Source organism: Phoca vitulina, unplaced genomic scaffold (assembly GCF_004348235.1).
Source record: "Phoca vitulina isolate PV1807 unplaced genomic scaffold, GSC_HSeal_1.0 scaffold9, whole genome shotgun sequence".
In the NCBI taxonomy this organism is placed as follows: domain Eukaryota; kingdom Metazoa; phylum Chordata; class Mammalia; order Carnivora; family Phocidae; genus Phoca; species Phoca vitulina.
Window position 1 is genome coordinate 35422348 of NW_022589712.1, and position 19328 is coordinate 35441675.

General features: G+C 36.3%; 1 protein-coding gene across 1 annotated transcript in view; it reads left to right on the forward strand.

Moving 5' to 3' along the window:
• Nucleotides 1-11947: 11947 nt before the first annotated feature.
• THEMIS (thymocyte selection associated) overlaps nt 11948-19328 on the forward strand; it is a 174519-nt gene continuing 167138 nt past the window's right edge. The window contains exon 1 of the mRNA XM_032408319.1: nt 11948-12145. Within this exon, the coding sequence (XP_032264210.1) occupies nt 12055-12145 (91 nt within the window). The 5' untranslated portion in view covers nt 11948-12054. The remainder of the gene's footprint in view (nt 12146-19328) is intronic.

Consider the following 19328-nt stretch of genomic DNA (forward strand, 5'->3'; position numbering starts at 1 on the left):
AACTAAGTCCATAAGTATATGTACTTATTTAATAAGTTTAATAAATTAAAATAATAATATTAAAAATAATGAACACCTGGTCAGCTTAAGGAATAGATCGTTACCACTACCTTTGAGGTCCTTGAACACAACACATCTCTTTCCCCTTCTTCTCTACAATATTTGTAGTACCCTGATTTTTGTGTCTTTTATTTCTTTGCTTATAATACTATGTATTAATTGAAATACACATTTGCATTAAATGTAATTATATTTGTATTATTTTGTGACCTCTTTTATTCTTTTTTTTTTTTTTTAAAGATTTTATTTATTTATTTGAGAGAGAGAGAATGAGAGACAGAGAGCATGAGAGGGAGGAGGGTCAGAGGGAGAAGCAGACTCCCCGCCGAGCAGGGAGCCCGATGCGGGACTCGATCCAGGGACTCCAGGATCATGACCTGAGCCGAAGGCAGTCGCTCAACCAACTGAGCCACCCAGGCGCCCTTATTCTTGTGTTTGAAAAGCACTCATGTTGGTGTGTACATTTGTATATAATTTGTTTTTCACTCTGCATAGTATTCCAATGCAGGAATAGGTCCTGATGTACTTATTCATTCTACTATTGTTTTGGATTATTTTAGTTTTTTTCAGTTCCCATACATATTCATATGTTAACGTGTATTTAAATACTTCCATACAGCAAAACATAATTATTAACTTGGAATTTAGTACTCGTATATATTCTTCAGTCTCTCTTCTGTATCTTAGAAAAGATAATTAAGCACTGCCAGGTGATAAAGAGCTTATAAAAGTGATAATTGCCCAGGAATTCTGGGATAGAATTCAGGCTTTGACAAAAGAATCTAACTTTATTATGATGTATAATATGCATATTATGTACACAGTGATTATATAACTGTATCATGTATTTGTGTATAAATGTATAACATAACCATACTGAAGGAGGTGGAGATAAGATAGCCTTTTATTTCATTTATTCTTAGCTATTTCATGTGTAGAAAAGAGAAAGAAAGAAAGGAACGAAGGAAGGAAGGAAGAAAGAAAGAAAGAAAAGAAAAAAGAAAGAAAAAAATGAAGAAAGAAAAAAAGGAAGAAAGGGAGAGAAAGAAATTGGATGTACTGGAAAGTAATGAAATCTAAAGTCATTCTTTTTATATAAAGTGAATCTGTAAATCTCTCACATTGCTATCCTTTTAATCCCTTTCTTTGAGATTTTTATTGGGGTAGGGGGAGGTATAGTTTTTCAACAAATTGGTTTCTTTCCATAAGTAGTTCCTGACTCAGGTTACCATGTCACTAGATATATAACCTTTTCAACTTTGAAAATTATCTCAGTTAAATTGTGTATTATGTACTTAGTTTGTAAAATATGGGAACTTTGAGAAACATAATGACCTCAACCATATATTGCTTATCTGCCAAGTGAGCAAAATACTTCCTTCAGTTATTAAAATACTTCAAGAAGTAGGAATCCTGACCAAGCTGCAGCAGTCACCACTCTTTTCAATATATATAGAGAGAGGCATTGGTCATTATTTTATATTGGTATGTTTGTTTATTTTTAATGCTGTCTCTGTCACTCTCCCTATAATCAATCTGTTATAAATCTCCAGAGTTTTAGTCACCTGGTACCTTACTCAGTCTCGTGGTACCAAGTGAAAAAAGTTTACAATGAACAATTTCATATCTGACAGGTTAAGCAAAAGGTCTATTGCTCATGAAACTGACTTGGGTTAAAGAAATACATAACCTTAGTTAAATTTGCCAAACTAAATAATTTACATTTAATATGCATTTTAATATTTTATTTTTCTAATATATTTTATAATATAATTTATATTTAACATATTTTTAAATTTTTAGGTCTGAAAAGAAAGCCCTGATCTTTTAAAGAGGTTGGAACTTAACATTTCATTTGCAATGAAAAATTATTTTAAATCTTTTGAAATTTATTTTTTCGAATGCTTAGGACTGAGTTGTTCCTCAGAGACTCTAGTATGTTATCAAACTGATAAGTAAATGACATCCCTGATTATCTCTCAGATATAACAAATATGTGAAAAAAGAGAAAAGAACTGGTAAAGTGGGACTATTTTTACTACAGGCATATTGCAGGTGTTAAATAATGCCATAGAAAAGTCAGGAAAAAATGGTAGAGTTATATCACAGAAACTTCACCATTTGGAGAGAGAAAATGGAGTATCTTTCGTGAGTAAAGGTGTTTTATTTTTGATCAGTCGTTATGGTTTTGAAGAAAGGGGTTGAGTTCTACAGCAAGGGAAATGTCGGTGGAAGATTCATATGATGCCGGTATCCACATCATTCCTCTTTGCAACATTCATGTTTCAACCTGTGCTCTTGCTCGGCACTATCTGGCAATAGGCAGAATCCCATGGAAAAATATGCATCCATTTGAGTAAAGCCTCTACAAGGTGAGCAGGTTTTTAGCTACCTAACCACCACTTACGTTTTAAAACTAGCCTCAGGAACACTGTCCCTAGGGAAACCCATTCTTTTTTTTTTTTTTTTAAGATTTTATTTATTTATTTGACAGAGAGAGACACAGCGAGAGAGGGAACGCAAGTAGGGGGAGTGGGAGAGGGAGAAGCAGGCTCCCCGCTGAGCAAGGAGCCCGATGTGGGACTCGATCCCAGACACTGGGATCAGGACCTGAGCCGAAGGCAGACACTTAATAACTGAGCCACCCAGGCGCCCGGGAAACCCATTCTTAACTCAAGTCTCTGGGTTGGGTGTCCCTCCTGTGTGTTCCCATAGAGTAGCCTGCTCATCCTTATGGAGAACTTTACACATTAGATTATGATTCTTAAGCTGTGTGCATGGTCTGCTAAAATGTAACCTTATTTAAGGGCCATTTATATTCTCAGTGCCTTTTATAATGACAGATGCAGAGGAAGGCTCAACAAATGTTTGCTGAAAAAAACAATTAAGCATTAGGGTAGAAAAAGGATAACCGCAATGATAAACCTACATGGGAGGAAATATGAGCCCTGCATTGAGCTTCATTCAAAAGGTGAATTAAAATGCTAGGAGGCTGGCACTTTGAAAATGGGGCCCTGATGAAGGCACACACTCACAGGTTGTGATGCTTATAAAGAGTAACTGGAGAAGGGAGAGGTTTTGATTTAGCAGTCTTTTTAAAGATATGCCTATGTGGATTTTGACAAGATAAATAATAATTTTATAGCAGGTTTTAATTTTCTTCCTGGACTCTTAAATACTTTCTGGATTATTAAAATAATTCATACTTATAAATTAAGAATAAAAAAAATAATTCATACTTATAAATTAAGAATCCAGTTGGAGATGGAAGAACAAGGTGGTCAAAGTACTGTAAATAGGAAGCCATATACAGCACTGGGAACACTTACGGTAGTTATACTATGAATTTGCCCATCAAACACCAATTTCTCCTTTTGTTGGTAATAGCATGCTGATTTTCCTCTGAGACCTCTCCTCTCCCAACTCTATTTTTGTGACTTAGCAGGGACAACAGCCTAATAAAAATCTATGAATTTGACTTGGGCAACTAGCATATTCCATTTTCTCAGTCACAAAGATTGGTTGAGAGATGGACATATGACCCAATTTGAATCAATCAGAGCTTATCCTGGGACTTTTCCTGGTATAACTAGGAGAAAGGAGTACTCTTTCCATTGCACTTGGGTCAATGGAGATATAAGTCTTGAGTTGCCAGGTGTTGCCAAGACAGCATGACCTCCTTAAAATGCAACCCATGTATAAGAAATCTGAACCTGATGCTCTGATGATGTTGTATGATTGCCCAGAATCAGTTTATCTTGTAGCTAGAATTGCTTCTTAATGCATCAATGACTTGAACCAATAAATTCCACATTAGGGAGCAATTCCTATTTTCAAGAAAGGCTTAATTTTTTATTTCAGAAATAAACAATGAGGAGAATGTTTTAGAAATTAAGAGATTTAGATACCAGTCAAAATGATCCATCTCTAAGTTTAATCTCCACTCAAAAAATATTATGTCATATTCAAATATTGGTTTAAAATCCTTGCTTTGTAGTTTATGTAGTGAGTTTTTGTTTGCTTATTTATTTTTTATGTTCAGCTAGTTCTCACTTTTTAGGAAAGTAGCTACTGAGTGTTTAACAAAGGAATGAATATCTTCAGCAAAGCTTGTTTTTAGCTTTTCTTTGTTTTTCTTCTTTTTTTCCTCCGACATTACTTCTCTTAGGGCAGATATGGTTGGCAATGATGGCAATGATGACTATAACCTTATCGTTTCCTTTTAGGTTGGCTAATGGGCAAGGCCATCTCTGTTCTTTGGTAAAATCATTGAGGGGCACGCTCAGTGTTCGAACAGAGATTTTTCTCGCCAGGAACTTTCCAAGCATGTTTGAGTTATTGGAATAATGTGAAATGCATCTTTCTGAGGGAGATGCCCTTAAGCACTGGTGACGCTTACCTGAGAACAAAATCTTTCAGTCACAAGTATTTATTCCTACTTTCCCTAAAAGAAAGGACCAAATGTCACACACAGGATGTGGCTGCAAGTTGTGCGGAGCACACTACTTGAGTTGAGCTCCTGTCACTTGCAATCTATTTATTGCAACAGAGAGTCTCCAGATAATAGCCACTGAAGAATAAACTGCTAAAGTTTTGTTGTTTGAGGTATAGTTGACAAAAAAAATGTTACGTTCATTTCAGAGAAGTGTTTTAATGAAGGGAGGAATTTGGTCAGATTAATACTTTAGAAAGATCAAGCAGACTTCACAGTGAGGAAGGAGGTTTTAAGAACTAAGAACTTTTACCCTCATGTAGGCAAGAGATGGTGGTGGCCTTCATTACATAGGTGCAATAGCCTTGGGGAGAGGTAGGAGACTTGAGAAATATCCTAGCAATAGACCTGGGTTTCCTCACTGATTGTTTGATAGAGGGTATGACAGAGAGGAAAATGTCATTAATAAGACCCAGGATTCTGGCTTCAAAATTGGAGGGAAGTTGTTGCTATTTCCTGAGATAGAGAGTATAGGAGGAGGGAAGAGATACTGGAGATGGTGGGTGGGGGAGTGAAGAAAGCAGAAGAAATAAACAATTCAATTTTGGACATGTTGAATATAAAATTTGAAAAATATCCAGAAGGTCTTATATAGGTCTGGATCTCAGGAAAGAGTTAGGGCCAGAGACACAGACTTAGAAGCCATTACTATTCTGGTACAGGTAGAGGTCATAATGGACAGCCCTTTAATCGATTTATTTTTGGTTAGCATTTCCTTTTCTGAGAATAAGTCGCAAACTTTTAGTAAAAAGATCAGGCAATTTCACATGAAAATATTAATTTGGCCATCACTTTTAGAAATGAGAATTAGTTGCAAACACGTAAAGGTGATTTCACAAGAAAAACATCATTTTTGATTTTTTTGAAAATTTTGAAAAACCAGGACCATTGGACTTATATTTTTTCCTGACAACAATTGGCTAGGGGCGCCTGGGTGGCTCAGTTGTTGGGCGTCTGCCTTCCACTCGGGTCATGGTCCCGGGGCCCTGGGGTCAAGCCCCGCATCGGGGTCCCTGCTTCTCTCTCTCCCATTCCTCCGCTTGTGTTTCCTCTCTTGCTGTGTCTCTCTCTGTCAAATAAATAAATAAAATCTAACAAACAAACAAACAATTGGCTAGAGATGGGACAGCCTCCTCTGCGTAGGGCCCTTTCTCCAAGAAACCCTGTTTTTTAACCTTGGCCCTTTTGGTGCTTCATATTACCTTATACATTGCATTTAAGGTAGAAATTGCAGTTGAATACCCAAAATAAATGTGAGCAAGAACACAATATTTAAAAAGAAAGAGAAAAAGGAAGCTGCAAATTTGACCTAGAAGGGGCAAGTAGAAAAATAGAATGAAAGCTGAGGGAAGCCAAGTAAAGAGAGTATTTCAACATAAAGAGCATGGCCATGAGTATAAAGGTAACATAAAGAATAAAAATGTCCACCAGATGTAATAAAGAGGGATAGATTAATAGGTAGCTTAGGTAAAAACAGTGAAATGACGGTATTAGAAATTAAAAAATTAAAAAAGTAATCTTTATTTATCCAAAAGAAAACAATACTTCATTGACTTTTAATCTTTTTAATTTTTTTAAATAAAACCACTGAAGCATATTAAAAATATAAAATTTGGTACCTATTTCAGACTTTGTTTTCTGTGCTGCTTCTCCTTTATCCTTAATTTTTCACATTATGTTGTTGGCAAATTTCTCATGTCAACAATTTTCTTTGAAAACATACTTTTTAGTGGCAGCGTAGTATATAATCATGTGAATAACTTATGTAAATAACCTCCATTCTTGTACTTTAGGTTTCTTTCCCTTTTTTTGCCATTAAAAGTAATAAATGCTTCAATGAATGGTATAAATAAATCTTTGTGTGTAAAATCTTTATCTGATTATATTTAAATGCAAAATTACTAGATCAAATTGATTTTAAAATAGATCACATCAGTTTGTAGTACATGTGAATATACTGCATCCTCAGCAATAGATGGGTTTTATGAATTAAATATATGGTTGTTCTCTCAGCTATTGAGTGCAACTGACCTTTGAACACACAGGTTTGAATTGCACTAGTCCACTTGTACACTTTTTTTTTTTTTCCTGCAAAAATCTGCATTGTTTCCATTTGGTCCCTGGCTACGGAGGTCCCTGGCTAGGGAGAGGGCTCCAGGGTCATTAAAAAGCTGCTCAGTGGCTGAAGGGAGAGGCTCAGGCAGAAGCCCTAACACCAGGGGAATGCCAGGGGCGCCCCTCAAGGCCCGCGGGGCTCTGGAGGCTCCTAATTCCTGCTCGACCGTGAGCCTTCGGAGAGAGACTGGCCCAGGCCAGCCTCAGGGGAGACTGGGGCGGCCGCCATCTTCCTGACGCTTTCCACCTCTCACCCGGAAGTGGCTCTTCAGGACGTCCGACGTGGGGTCTGGCTGCCTCGGCAGAACCCAGGGCGTGCAGATCCCAAGCGCCCGGGACGGGTGCTTGTCCAGGACCGTGGCGGCTGCCGGGCGTCCTGGGTTTTACCCACTCGTCTTGGGCTGGCTTCTGCACGCCCGGGAAGAAGGCGCGGTTTCCCAGCTGGTTTTGCATTTCGGGAGAGCTGGGAGACCTCCCATCTCCTCAGTCAACTCCGGAGGAAGCCGCCGGCGACCTCCAGAGCCACATGATCACGCTGCAAACAGAGGCCCAGAGAGAGGTAGGTGTAGGAGCCCTGCAGATGCATGTTGTCGCTGGAATAATTCCCATGAATCTGGGGCGCATGGTTGATGGCAATGAGGAGCTAAGTGCACAAAACCAAAACAAAACCAAAAACCAAAAAAACAGTGTTGGCTGGTCCTGGAGGCGGGGGATGGCTGCGAGGATGGCTTTGAAGGTTGGGCCTGGAAGAGGCTGGAGGGTGGTCCGAGGCTGGAAGAAGGGGTGGCCTCGGGTTTGTTCCCCGACCCCCCCCACACTATTGTAGCAAGAGATGGACCCCCGGGAACCCCCATCGCAGGGCTACACCCGGAATAGCATTGGAGAATCTTTAGCCATTATCTCTTGAAATACTGCTTCTCCCTCTATGCCCTCTCTCCTTTCATGTTAGGATGCAGTGTACACATAAGACCTTTTCACTATGGCTAAAATGTCTCTTCTATTCTTAATGTTGAATTCTTTTTATCTCTCTGTTAATAGACAATATTTTCTTCTTTCCTGTGTCCAGTTAACAACCTTCTCTTACTATATGTCCAGTTTGCATTTAAATCCAACTATTGAATTCTTAATTTCAGTTATTGTTATTTTTCAATTCCAGAATTTCATTTGATACTTTTAATAGATGGCCTTTCTCTACTGAAATTCTCCTTCTTGTCTTCTAGTTTCCAACATGTTAATCAAAATTATTTTAAGTTGCATGCCTCATAACTCCATATCTGAGCTTTTTAAATTATTAAATTCTAGACTTGTGTTTAAAATATTATAGAAGTTCTGGTTGCTTTTCCCCAGTGGCAGGGTTGACTTTTGCTTTTGCCCCACAGCTCAAATGGACCAGATCACCTTAATCCAGTCAGGGGTTGAGCTAACTTTGATCTGGGTTTCAGTATTTATAAGGCCTATTTATTGTCAACCCTTTCTTTTGGGGAGTAGCCTTCAGGGGCCCCAGCCGAAAACACAGGGTATTTACGGGAGCTCCTTCCTCCCCCTTACCAGGGCGTGTTTTCCCACCAATGAGACCACCAGAAAGTGCTGCTTGGTTTTGTCAGCTTTTTACCGATCACTTTCTAACCGGTGTCATATAATCAACCCTGTACTGGTTTTGAATGGGCAAAACCCTGAAGGGGAAAAATGTTGCTGAACAACTCATTTCTCTATTTCCCTGGGTGCCTTGCTAGGCCCAAATTCCAATTTTTATCTGCCTAGCTATGTGAAACTGCTAAAAATTCAACTTGGCTTCGGTCCCCCTTAACCACCACATATGCTCTGCTTCTCAGCTCCTCTTTTGATGCCAATTATTAATCCACAAATGCCTTAAGGGGAAAAGAGGTGTGGAAGGTTGTGTTCCCCTCATCATGTTTCCCTGCTTTTCTGGTCTTGGCCTCTCAAGTCCCGACTGCTCTGATAGCTCTCCTATTCCTTAAAACAGGAGTGTCAAAAAACCATTCACTTTTCTAGTTGCCGTTGGTTGGAGAGTTGGTCAGATACAAGCTCATAGACAGAAGCAGAAGTCCTTGAATATTTTTTATTTGCATATCAATTAATAAGTGCTCTTTATGCATTCAGGACATCAATTCTTAATTTGAAGTATGTGTTTTTTTATTTTCTATTTTGTTAAATCTTCTTTTTGATTCATAGACATATTTCCTATGTCTGTCATCAAATCTATTAGTCTTTTCCTTCCATTAATGCTTTAAAAAATTCTTCCTTACTTTCTCCAGACATTTTTCTATTTTTTCCTTTGTTTTATTTTTATTTAAATTTAATTTTTAAATTTATCTAAATTTAATTTTGGTGCACAGAATTTTAGGGAACTAACTTATTTAAAAAATTATTCAACTATTTGTTGAATAAAACATTTTTCTCTATTGCTTTGGAATGTCACCTTTTTCATATAGGAAATCATTGTTTATACTCTGGTTTGTTTCTGAGCTCTCATTAATCTGATTATTATTGCACTTGTAATTTACTGTTTCAGTTGTTCAACTTTAGTCATCCATTTTACTACCTGGTGATTCACGTACCTTCTCAATACTTCTCATTTGTCAGTTTTGTCTTGGCTGTTCATGTCAAGAATGCCTTGCCTACAAAATTTAAATTAGGTAATTTGAGGGGTGCTTGGTGTCTCAGTTGGTTAAGCACCTGCTGTTTGCTCAGGTCATGATCTCAGCATCTTGAGATCGAGGCCACATTGGGCTCCCTGCTCAGCAGGGAGTCTGCTTCTCCCTCTGACCCCCCCCCATGCTCTCTCTCTCTCTCATTCTCTCTCTCAAATAAATAAAACCTTAAAAAAAAAAAAGAAATAGAAATTGGTACTTAATATGAAAAAAACAAGAATAGGTCTTTTTCTAGATTTTGTTTGTTTACTAATGCTTAATGAATGAGGGAGTTGTGTCTCTTCTGAGATCTTTGATGAGTGGAATTTTCTCTCCATCCCATGTTTGAATGTTTAGAACTCTGTTAATGTTCTATTTAGTTCAAGTGGTTGTATGTTGGTTCTTTGGCGCCATTGTCAATAATAAAATTCAACAAAACAAAACCCTAAAAAAAAAAAAAAAAAAGAATTCCTTGCTTACAGTGTCAGAAGTGATTCTGATCTAAAGTAGTAACAGTGGGGATACAGAGCAAGAACAGAATGAGTGATAGTGAGTATAGGGCTTGAGGGATTTGGAGGCCAGAAATGGCCTCTCCCAGGTGTAGCCTTCTGGCTTGGGAAACTGGTAGAATGGTAGTGTTATTAACTAAGATTGGTAATATAAGAGAATCAAATTGTAATAGAAACCGAGGGTCATCTGTTGAAAGAACACAAGCGGGGGTAGCATAGATAACTGTAAGATATTGGTGATGTTTCAAAAAGGCTTTATTGGTTAGTGGGATAGAAAGTTGATTTGGGAAAATTAAAAAGCAAAAATAAAAACAAAAAAAGCAAGTGAAGTCTAGCTTGGAGTAGGTATGAAATGAAATTGGTTGTGGCACCAGTTCTAAAAGATGTATGATTTTTAAGTCCACAGCAGTCTTTTTTATATGTTTTACAATGTGAGATATGCTATTAGGCTGTAAACAATATTTGCAGCCAATTGAAGAGCCTGAGCTTAGGAGTGCAGGAGGCAGACTGATCAAGTTTGGGAGATTTTCGGGACAAAATAGTTGCAAGTGAGGAAGTAGAAGCTACTAGTGAAAAACCATAAATTCTAGTTTTGTAAAGAAAGAAATGAAGCCAAGCAGATTACTGCAAATGTTAAATATGATTATAATAGCTGAAAGAGTTTTGTAAGCTTTATATCAAAATAAGGCTGTGTTTTTATTGCTTGGTCATTTATGTGAAGGATATGGTGGAGCTGGGGTGAGCCCTGACCCCCTCTGTCTAGCTATACTCTCTGTAGCCTGAAGCTATAACAGTTTCTCAACAGAGAGCCAAGAGTCCAATTGATAAGGAGAATGTGTAGCTTCTTAGCATCTTTCACCTGTATTTTTCTAACTAGTCTTCCTTTATTCATCCTTAAAGAGACTTAGAAAATTTTCTATCAACTTGAGGGACGCCTGAGTGGCTCAGTTGGTTAAGCGTCTGCCTTCTGCTCAGGTCATGATCCCAGGGTCCTGGGATCCGCATGGGATCCTCATGGGGGCTCCTTGCTCAGCGGGGAGGAGCCTGCTTCTCCCTCTGCCTGACGCTCCCCCTGCTTGTGCTCTCAATCTCTCTCTGACAAATAAATAAATTAAATCTTAAAAAAAAAAGAAAAGAAAATATCAATTTGAGTTGTATATACTAGGTCTAAAACATTGTTTCAGGTAAATACAAAGAATAGGGAGGGAGGAAATTTTTGAGATCTGTTTCAATGAGGCTTCTCTTGCTTCCTTTGACTTTGGGCATTTTCCTCTCCCTAAAATTTGGACCACAGAATCAGAAATGCAGAATTTTAGCCTGGGAAGAAATTGTTTGATTCATCTGACTCCTTCTACTTTTTTTTTTTTCATTTAATAATTGAGCCAAATGAGGAAAAGAGAAGATAAGGCTGCAGTCACCTATACATCAAAAGCAGAGTTAAACCCAGGAAACCCAGTTTCCTTACAACAGATTTAGATACTTTCACTATACTGTAGTGATTAGAAAATTCATGGTAACTTATAGGATTAATTTACTGTATCACTTTGCATATTGTGCCACTCCCCCGCCCTCCTTTAAGATTCAGCAAAATTTTTAATGTGGAAGAATAAAAAGTGGTTTCAATCCTCTGTCTTCAGAGTATCAGATTTCTCAAAAGAGCTGACACAGAGCACTTTTGTAACCAAATTTAATATGAAAGCACTGAGAGTATGCAAATAAGACACAAAACCAAACTTTAGAAATGAGCTACAGACGTAAAGAATTAACAGGGTGCCATTTTTAAGATTAGACTCTAGTCCTGTATTCTGTTCTTTTCTGTTTCAAAAAGCCACAAGCAGCCCTAACTCCAAACAGTCTTGCCAGTGTTGTAGATGCACACCTGGACTGGCAACAGACAGTGAGCTGCTTAACAACTCTCATATTTTTGGGGCATTGTCTGTTCAGACATGCTCCCCCCCCCCCCCATCCTGTTCTGCTTCAGTGTCAGAAGGAAATGAAGCCACAATGAGAACAAAAAGAGCTGTCACACCTTTTGTCCCCTGCCTTCTCCTTCCCTCCTCACAGTCCTCCCCACATAGAGCTACTCCACCCTAGTGGGACTCTAGTGTGACATCCTCGCCTGCCTGAAGGAGGAATGATCAGCAGGGACAACAGCTGCAAACAAGTGACAGCCAGAAGGCAGGAGCTTTTGTAAGTGCCTGGATTGCAGAAGACCCAAGCCAGAGTAATGGCATTGTCGCTGGAAGAATTCATTCACTCCCTTGACCTCAGGACCCTTCCCAGGGTCCTAGAAGTCCAGTCAGGCATCTATTTTGAAGGTAAGCACCCTCCTATCTCTTGGCTGGCTAGAAAGTGCTTATAAGGTCTGCACTCTTGGGAATTGGAGGGGGAAATTTTAATAGAAAATACGAGTCCCATTGAAGGAAAGGTAATCACAAAAGAGGGGAAAGTAATTAACTGACAAATGGTTACAATCCAAGAGTGCTAGAGAGAAGAAACTAGAAAGGACTCCAGGGTAGGTAGGGAGAAGGAATTGCGTGAAGCTTTTTGAGGTTTTTTGTAGGCCTTCAAACAGTCCAACATGAATGGTGAATTATTTCTCTCTTTGAAATAGGTTATACTCCAGGAGTGAAAAGTTACTATCCATGTTTATGTTTCTAGAATATAAAAAATAAAATTTATAGTGTTTTTTTTCTTTAAACAAAAACAACTATTAAAAGCACAGTGTTTAGAAAGAAAAACTAACCCAACTCTTAACCACTTTGCAATGTTTATGCCAACGTTTCTCTCACTTATTCTGTAGTGGCCTAACTCCTCTAATTCCTTAAATAATGACATTCTTATTTGAAGGTATAGGAATTAATATCTACTAATCGCAAGATGATTTTTAAGAATCTATGTTGAAAAGTCAGAGTTCAACTAAGATTCTTGAGTAATAAGTTAGTGTGTTTTGAGGTGACTTACTGTGTTAATTCAGTAAAAGAATGTTAAAGCTTACAAAATATACCCTAAAATCTTTAAGGAGTGAGTTTGAATACATGCAAGACAAAGAGTTATTTTCTAGGAAAATATATATTTCTGGTCACAGGAGTGGTAGAATTAGATCCAGAAGAACTACTGGGAAATTAGGTAGGCAAATCTTTCCCGTTCATAGACAAAATAATGTTTTAGATATTATATTATGAAATAAAGATGGACAAATGTCAGATCTAGTTCATACACACATACACACACTCACCTGCTGTCATCATCAGTTTAACATAGGGTTTTGTTTAATTCATTTGTAAATTGATTATATGGAATCAGACTATATTTTTCCATGTATACCATATTGTGAAATGTATCTTTGTTCCTAAGCCAGCCCCACATCATTTTTTTTGTCTCATGGTTTGTGCTTTTGAAGCTTTGCATAAGAAGTTACAAAGATATTTTTCTTTATTATTGTATATCAACTTTACAGTTTTATATTTCTCATTGAGTTTTTAATCCACTTGGAAGACACTTTGTGATGCAGTGTAGAGGGATCCAATTTTAGATTTTTCCATATAATAAACCTAATTTCCCAGTACCATTTACTAAGCTAGTCATCCTTTCCCAATTGGTTTGTGTTGCTACTTTAAATCATATTATGTGCTCACATCTGGATTAGTCTGTCTCTGAAATATTTCTTCTATTCCAGTGGTCTGTTTTTTCAGTTGTGCCCCAATCACCCTATGTGTGTAACAGTGGTTCCAGGCTAAGTGTTAAAATATATTTCATGTATAAACCAGTCCCTTGTTTTTACTCCTTTTTTCTAAGTTGACTTAGCCTTTCATAGGCCTTTTAATTATGTTTTCGAAGAAATTAATTTGTTACTTAAGAAATCCTACTACGATTTGCATCAGATTGTATTGAGTTTATAGATTAACTTGAGAAAAATGGACATTTTTATGTTAAGTCTTACAAAAGAAGATAGCTTGTCTCTCCATGTGTTCTGATCATCTTCATTCTTTAATACTTTACTACTGTGTTATACTTCAATTAAGAGAAAAGAATGTTCAGTTTGATGAGTTTTCACAAAGTAAACACATTTATATAGCCAACACTCAAGTCAAGAAATAGAAAATTGCAAATATTCTAAAAGCCCCAGTTTGTGCCCTTTCTCAATCATTATCTACCATCTTCCCCAAAGGTGACAATTACCCTGAGTTTTGTCCATTTATGAACTTTACGTAAATGAAAAATTATAGTATGCATTCTTTTTTGGTTGGCATATATGTTTAGCATCATCTTTGTAAAAATCAATCCATGATGTTCCGTATAGCTTGTTCATTTCAGTGTGTATTTCAGTATTGTCTTGGTTAACTATACCACAATTTATTTATCCATTCTATTGCTAATGGGTATTTGGATTATTTCCAGTTTGGAGCTGTTACCAGTAACGTTGTCATGAACATTCTTGTATAAGTGTGTTCATATGTCTCTACATGTGGGTTCACATGTCTGTGCATTTAGTTGGGTATATAAATAAGTGGAATTACCATGTCATATGGTATGTGTATTTCAGCTTTGATAGATAATGTAAAACAAGTTTTCAAAGTAGTTATACTAATTTGCATTCCCACCAGCAGTGTATGTATGGGAGTCCCAATTAATCCATATCTTTGGCAATACTTGATGTTATCAGTCTTCATAATTGCAGTTATTCTGGTAAGAGTATAATGGTAGTTCATGGTTTGAGTTTGCATCTCCCTGGTGACTAATGAGATTGGTCACCTTTTCATATGTTTATTGACCTTTGGAAATGTTGTTTTATTTTTTTAAGGATTTTATTTTTATGTAAGCTCCACAGTCACTGTGGGGCTCAAACTCACAAATCCGAGATCAAGAGTTGCCAGCTCCACTTACTGAGCTAGGCGCCCCCAGAAATGCTGTTTTATGAAGACAGTATTCATGTTTCTTGCTCATTTCTTTATTGGATTTTACAACTTATTATTATTGATACACACACACACACACACATTTATGTATATATGTATATATATAGGGGGTCCTGATCTTCTTGTCAGTTACTTGTGTTGCAAATGTCCTCTCTTAGTCTATATATTGATACTTCATTTTTTAAATGGCAGCTTTTGATGAATGGAAGTTTTTAATTTTAGTACTAGTATAGTCAATTTATAATTATTTTCCTTTTTGTGTGTTGTCAGATTTTCTTTACCTTAAGTTCATGAAGATATTGTCTTAGCATCTATTCCATTGTTTACTCCCTCCTTTAGATCTAGAATTGATTTTTTTGTATGTGATTTGAGGTTGAGATCAGTGTTTATTTTTTCTTTTATGGAGCCAATTGGTGCAGTGACTTTGACTGAAAAACTGCCTTTTTCCTACTGCCTTACTGTGCTACATGAGTCATAAACAGTGTCCATACATGTGTGGGTCTCTTTCCATAGCTTCTATTCTGTCCCATTCAACTAATTGCTATCCTTACATTAATTTCATGCTATCTTAATTAATGCAGGTTTGGAACAATACATAATTTATATTATATTATATATGATAATATGCTGCAAAAGCTCTGGTTCTTGAACTTGGATGCACATGAAACACCTGGAAAATATAAAAAATATCGATGCTGGATCTCTCCTCAAAGATAAGGATTTAATTATATAAGAAATAAGGTATCACCATCAGGTTTTGAAAGATATCCCTGATGATTATAATATGCAGCCAAATTTGAGAATTATGCTGTAGAGTAAGTTCTTCCAGTTTATTATTCTCCTTCAAGTTGGGCAGTTTGAATTTTCATATACATTTTAGAATGAACTTATCAACTTTCACAAAAGTCTTCTTGGCATTTTGCTTAGCAATGCCTTGGATTAGAGAGAATTGGCATCATTTTAAATTAAGTCTTCTGACCCATAAACCTGGTATAGCTATCTAGTTATATAGATCTCTTCTCATTTTGTAGCTTTTGTTTGTGGAGTTCTTGTACTTCCTTTTATCCTTAATTTGATTTTTTCATTCCATTTTAAATAATATCTTTTGAAACTTTCATTTTATCTTTGTTATGTTTTGAATTCTAAAAATAATACCCTTAGATTATTTTGGATTTGTTATGTACACATTTATGTATTGTATGAATATTGATGGATCTCATTTCTTCCTTCCAATTATTGTATTTTTTTTCTTCAGTTAAGGAACTGACTAGTGCTTCTACTATAATACTGAATAGGAGTAATGATAAAAAAAAAAACCTCCCTGTCTCATTCACAACCACAGAGAGATTTCAGTAATTCATCTTGAAGTATGTTTGTTTTAAGTTAAGTTTCTAGTTTTCTGATAATTTTTAAAAATCATGAATATATGTTTAACACACATTCTTTCAATGACTTTTGTGATGATTATATGTTTTTTATTATATTGATTGATTTTTAAAATGTTGAATAAGCCTTTTCCCTGTGGAATAAAACCAATCTGGTCATATAACACTAAATTTGGTTTACTAATTTTTTTTCTTTTAGGATTTTCGTATCTCTTTTAGAGAATTAAATCAGCTTACAATTTTTATTTCTTGTAATGTCTTAGCCATGTTTTTGTACTGAGTTATGTTGAACTTAATAGAATTTCTTGGATAGTCTTTTTCTAGTCTTCTAAAAATATGCAAATTTAGTGTTTCTTCTCATTTAAATATTTAGTAGACTTCCAAATGAAGCGATTCTGAGCTGGGATTTCTAATACAGAGATCTTTTAATTATGACTTCAGATTTTTAAATAGTAAGGTCTTCGTATCTACGAGCATAGTTTCTCTCTCATTAAAACAAAAACAAAAAACCCATCTAGATAATGTATTAGAGTCCAATAAAATGTCTCCTAGACTAGTTCCTAGAATGCACACACATAAACATGTATATATGTATTGCTATATTGACTGATAATCATATTTCTTCTGTTTTCTCATTGACTATCTATCATCGACATAGAGGAATCAAGTAAATTATCAATATTACCGATGAACTCTCTTATTAATTCTAATAGTTTATCGTTTTTATTTCATTGGTTTTCCTAAAACCCAATAGATATAGATATCATTAGAAAGTATCAAGAGCTACATCTCTTTCCTACTATGTTTTACAAACTTTTTTTCCCCCTTACTTACCTTTATAGTGTAGTCCAGGGCCTCCAGTACTATAGAAGCAATAATGGAAATCCTTGTCTAATTCCTAATCATAAAGGAAATACATTAAAAATTCTTTCTTTAAGCGTAATGTTCTAAAATTGGTATTTAACCTTCACTAAATTAAGGAAGTTTTCATCTATTCCTTGCTGTCTAGGTGTTTTCATAATAGATATTGAACTCAATATTTTTTCTTCATTGATTAAGATAATAATGTACTTTGGTTCCTTTAGTCTGTTAATGTACATTACCTTTAAAGAATTTTTGAGTTGAGGGGCACTTGGGTGGCTCAGTCAGTTAAATGTCTGATTCTTGGTTTCCCTTCAGGTCATGCGCTCAGAGTCCTGAAATCTAGCCCTGCATGGGGCTCCTCGCTCAGCAGGGAGTCGGCTTGAAGATTCTCTCTCTGCCCCCCTCCCACTTGCATGCCCACTCATGTGCACACGGTTTCTCTCTCTCTAAAAAATAAAATAAATCTGGGGCACCTGGGTGGTGCAGTGAGTTAAGCATCTGCCTTTGGCTCAGGACATGATTTCAGGGTCCTAGGATCAAGTCCTGCATTGGGCTCCATGCTCAGTGGGGAGCCTGCTTCTCCCTCTCCCTCTGTCTGCTGCTCTGCCTGCTTATGCACGTGCTCTCTCTCTGTCAAATAAATAAATATAATCTAAAAAAATAAATAAAATGAATCTTAGAAAAAAAAAGGATTTTTGGGATGCCTGGGTGAATCAGTTGGTTAAGCATCTGCCTTCCACTCAGGTCATGATCCCAGGGTCCTGGGATGGAGTCCTGCATAGGGCTCCTAGCTCAGCAGGGAGCCTGTTTCTCCCTTTGCCCCTCCCCCCCACTCATTCTCTTTCTTTCTCTGACAAATAAATAAAATCTTAAAAAAAAAAGAGAATTTTTGAGTTGAAGAATCCTTTCATATTACATATACATTTTCAAAATACAATTGTAGAAGTCGGATATTTGAGATTTTTGCATTTAATCATATTTGAAATGAGCCAATAAATTCATCTGTTTTCAGTTCAAGGCAATGCTAGCTTCCTAAAATTAGCTATAGAGATTTTTGTTGTTTTCCGTTTTCTGGGTAATTAAAAAAAAAAAAAAGCTTTTGAATTTTTCCTTAAAATTTGTTAGAATTCTCCTATAAGAACTATTGACCAACCACAGAATTTTTTGGAGGACAATCTGAATTTGGTTTTGTTATTATGCCCTCTTCTTTTGCTTCTTTCATTGATTTCTGACTTGATTTTCATTATTTTCTTTCTTTTGTTTCTCTTTTTGCTCCCTTGCTTGTTCTCTAGTATCCTAGGTTGAATCAGTAGTCATTTTAAAGACATTTTTTGATTCTCTTGATTATAGTGTAAAACTAATTTTTCCTCTAAGTATTTCTTTCACTGTTTCTTGTGAATTTTGTCAGGTAATATTTTCTCTGTTACGCAATTCATAGTTTATTCCTTTTAATCCAATGACTATTTTATTTATTTACTGATAATATGGGATTTCTTTTTTTTTTAATTAATTAATTAATTAATTTTTTTATGTAGTGTTCCATGTATCATGGTTTGCATGTAACACCCAGTGCTCCATGCAGTATGTGCCCTCCTTAATACCCATCACCGGGCTAGCCTATCCCCCCACCCCTCTCCCCTCTAAAACCCTCAGTTTGTTTCTCAGAGTCCATAGTCTCTCATGGTTCATCTCCCCCTCGGATTCCCCTACTTAATTAGCACTCACCGTAGCACATACTGTCCCCAATGTCTATCACCCAGTCACCCCATCCCACCCACTCCCCACTCCAGCAACCCTCCGTTTGTTTCCTGAGATTAAGAATTCCTCATATCAGTGACATCATATGATACTTGTCTTTTTCTGATTGACTTACTTCGCTTAGCATAATACCCCCTAGTTCTATCCATGTTGTCACAAATGGCAAGATTTCGTTTTTTTGATGGCTGCATAATATTCCATTGTTAATATGGAATTTCTTTAGCTATTTAGCTATTCTTAGCTTTTCTTTTGATTTTAGTTAATAATTTTGTTGTGTGTTGTTAGAAAACAATAGTCTGTATTATATTGTTTCTTTGAAATTGATTAAGGCTTCCATTACTTTATGGTATGAAGCATATCCTATTTTGGAAGTATTTCACATGTGCTCAAAGAAAGCATATGTTTTGTTGTTTGGTATAACATTTCTCTGTATATACCAAGTAGCTTGAGTTTTTAATTATTTTGTTTGGATCTCGCTCTCACTGCATATTTTTCATCGACTTTATCTGTCATTTTCTGAAAGGATTATATAAAAGAAATCCTTCAACAGTTCATTTATCTAGTTCATTCCTCAT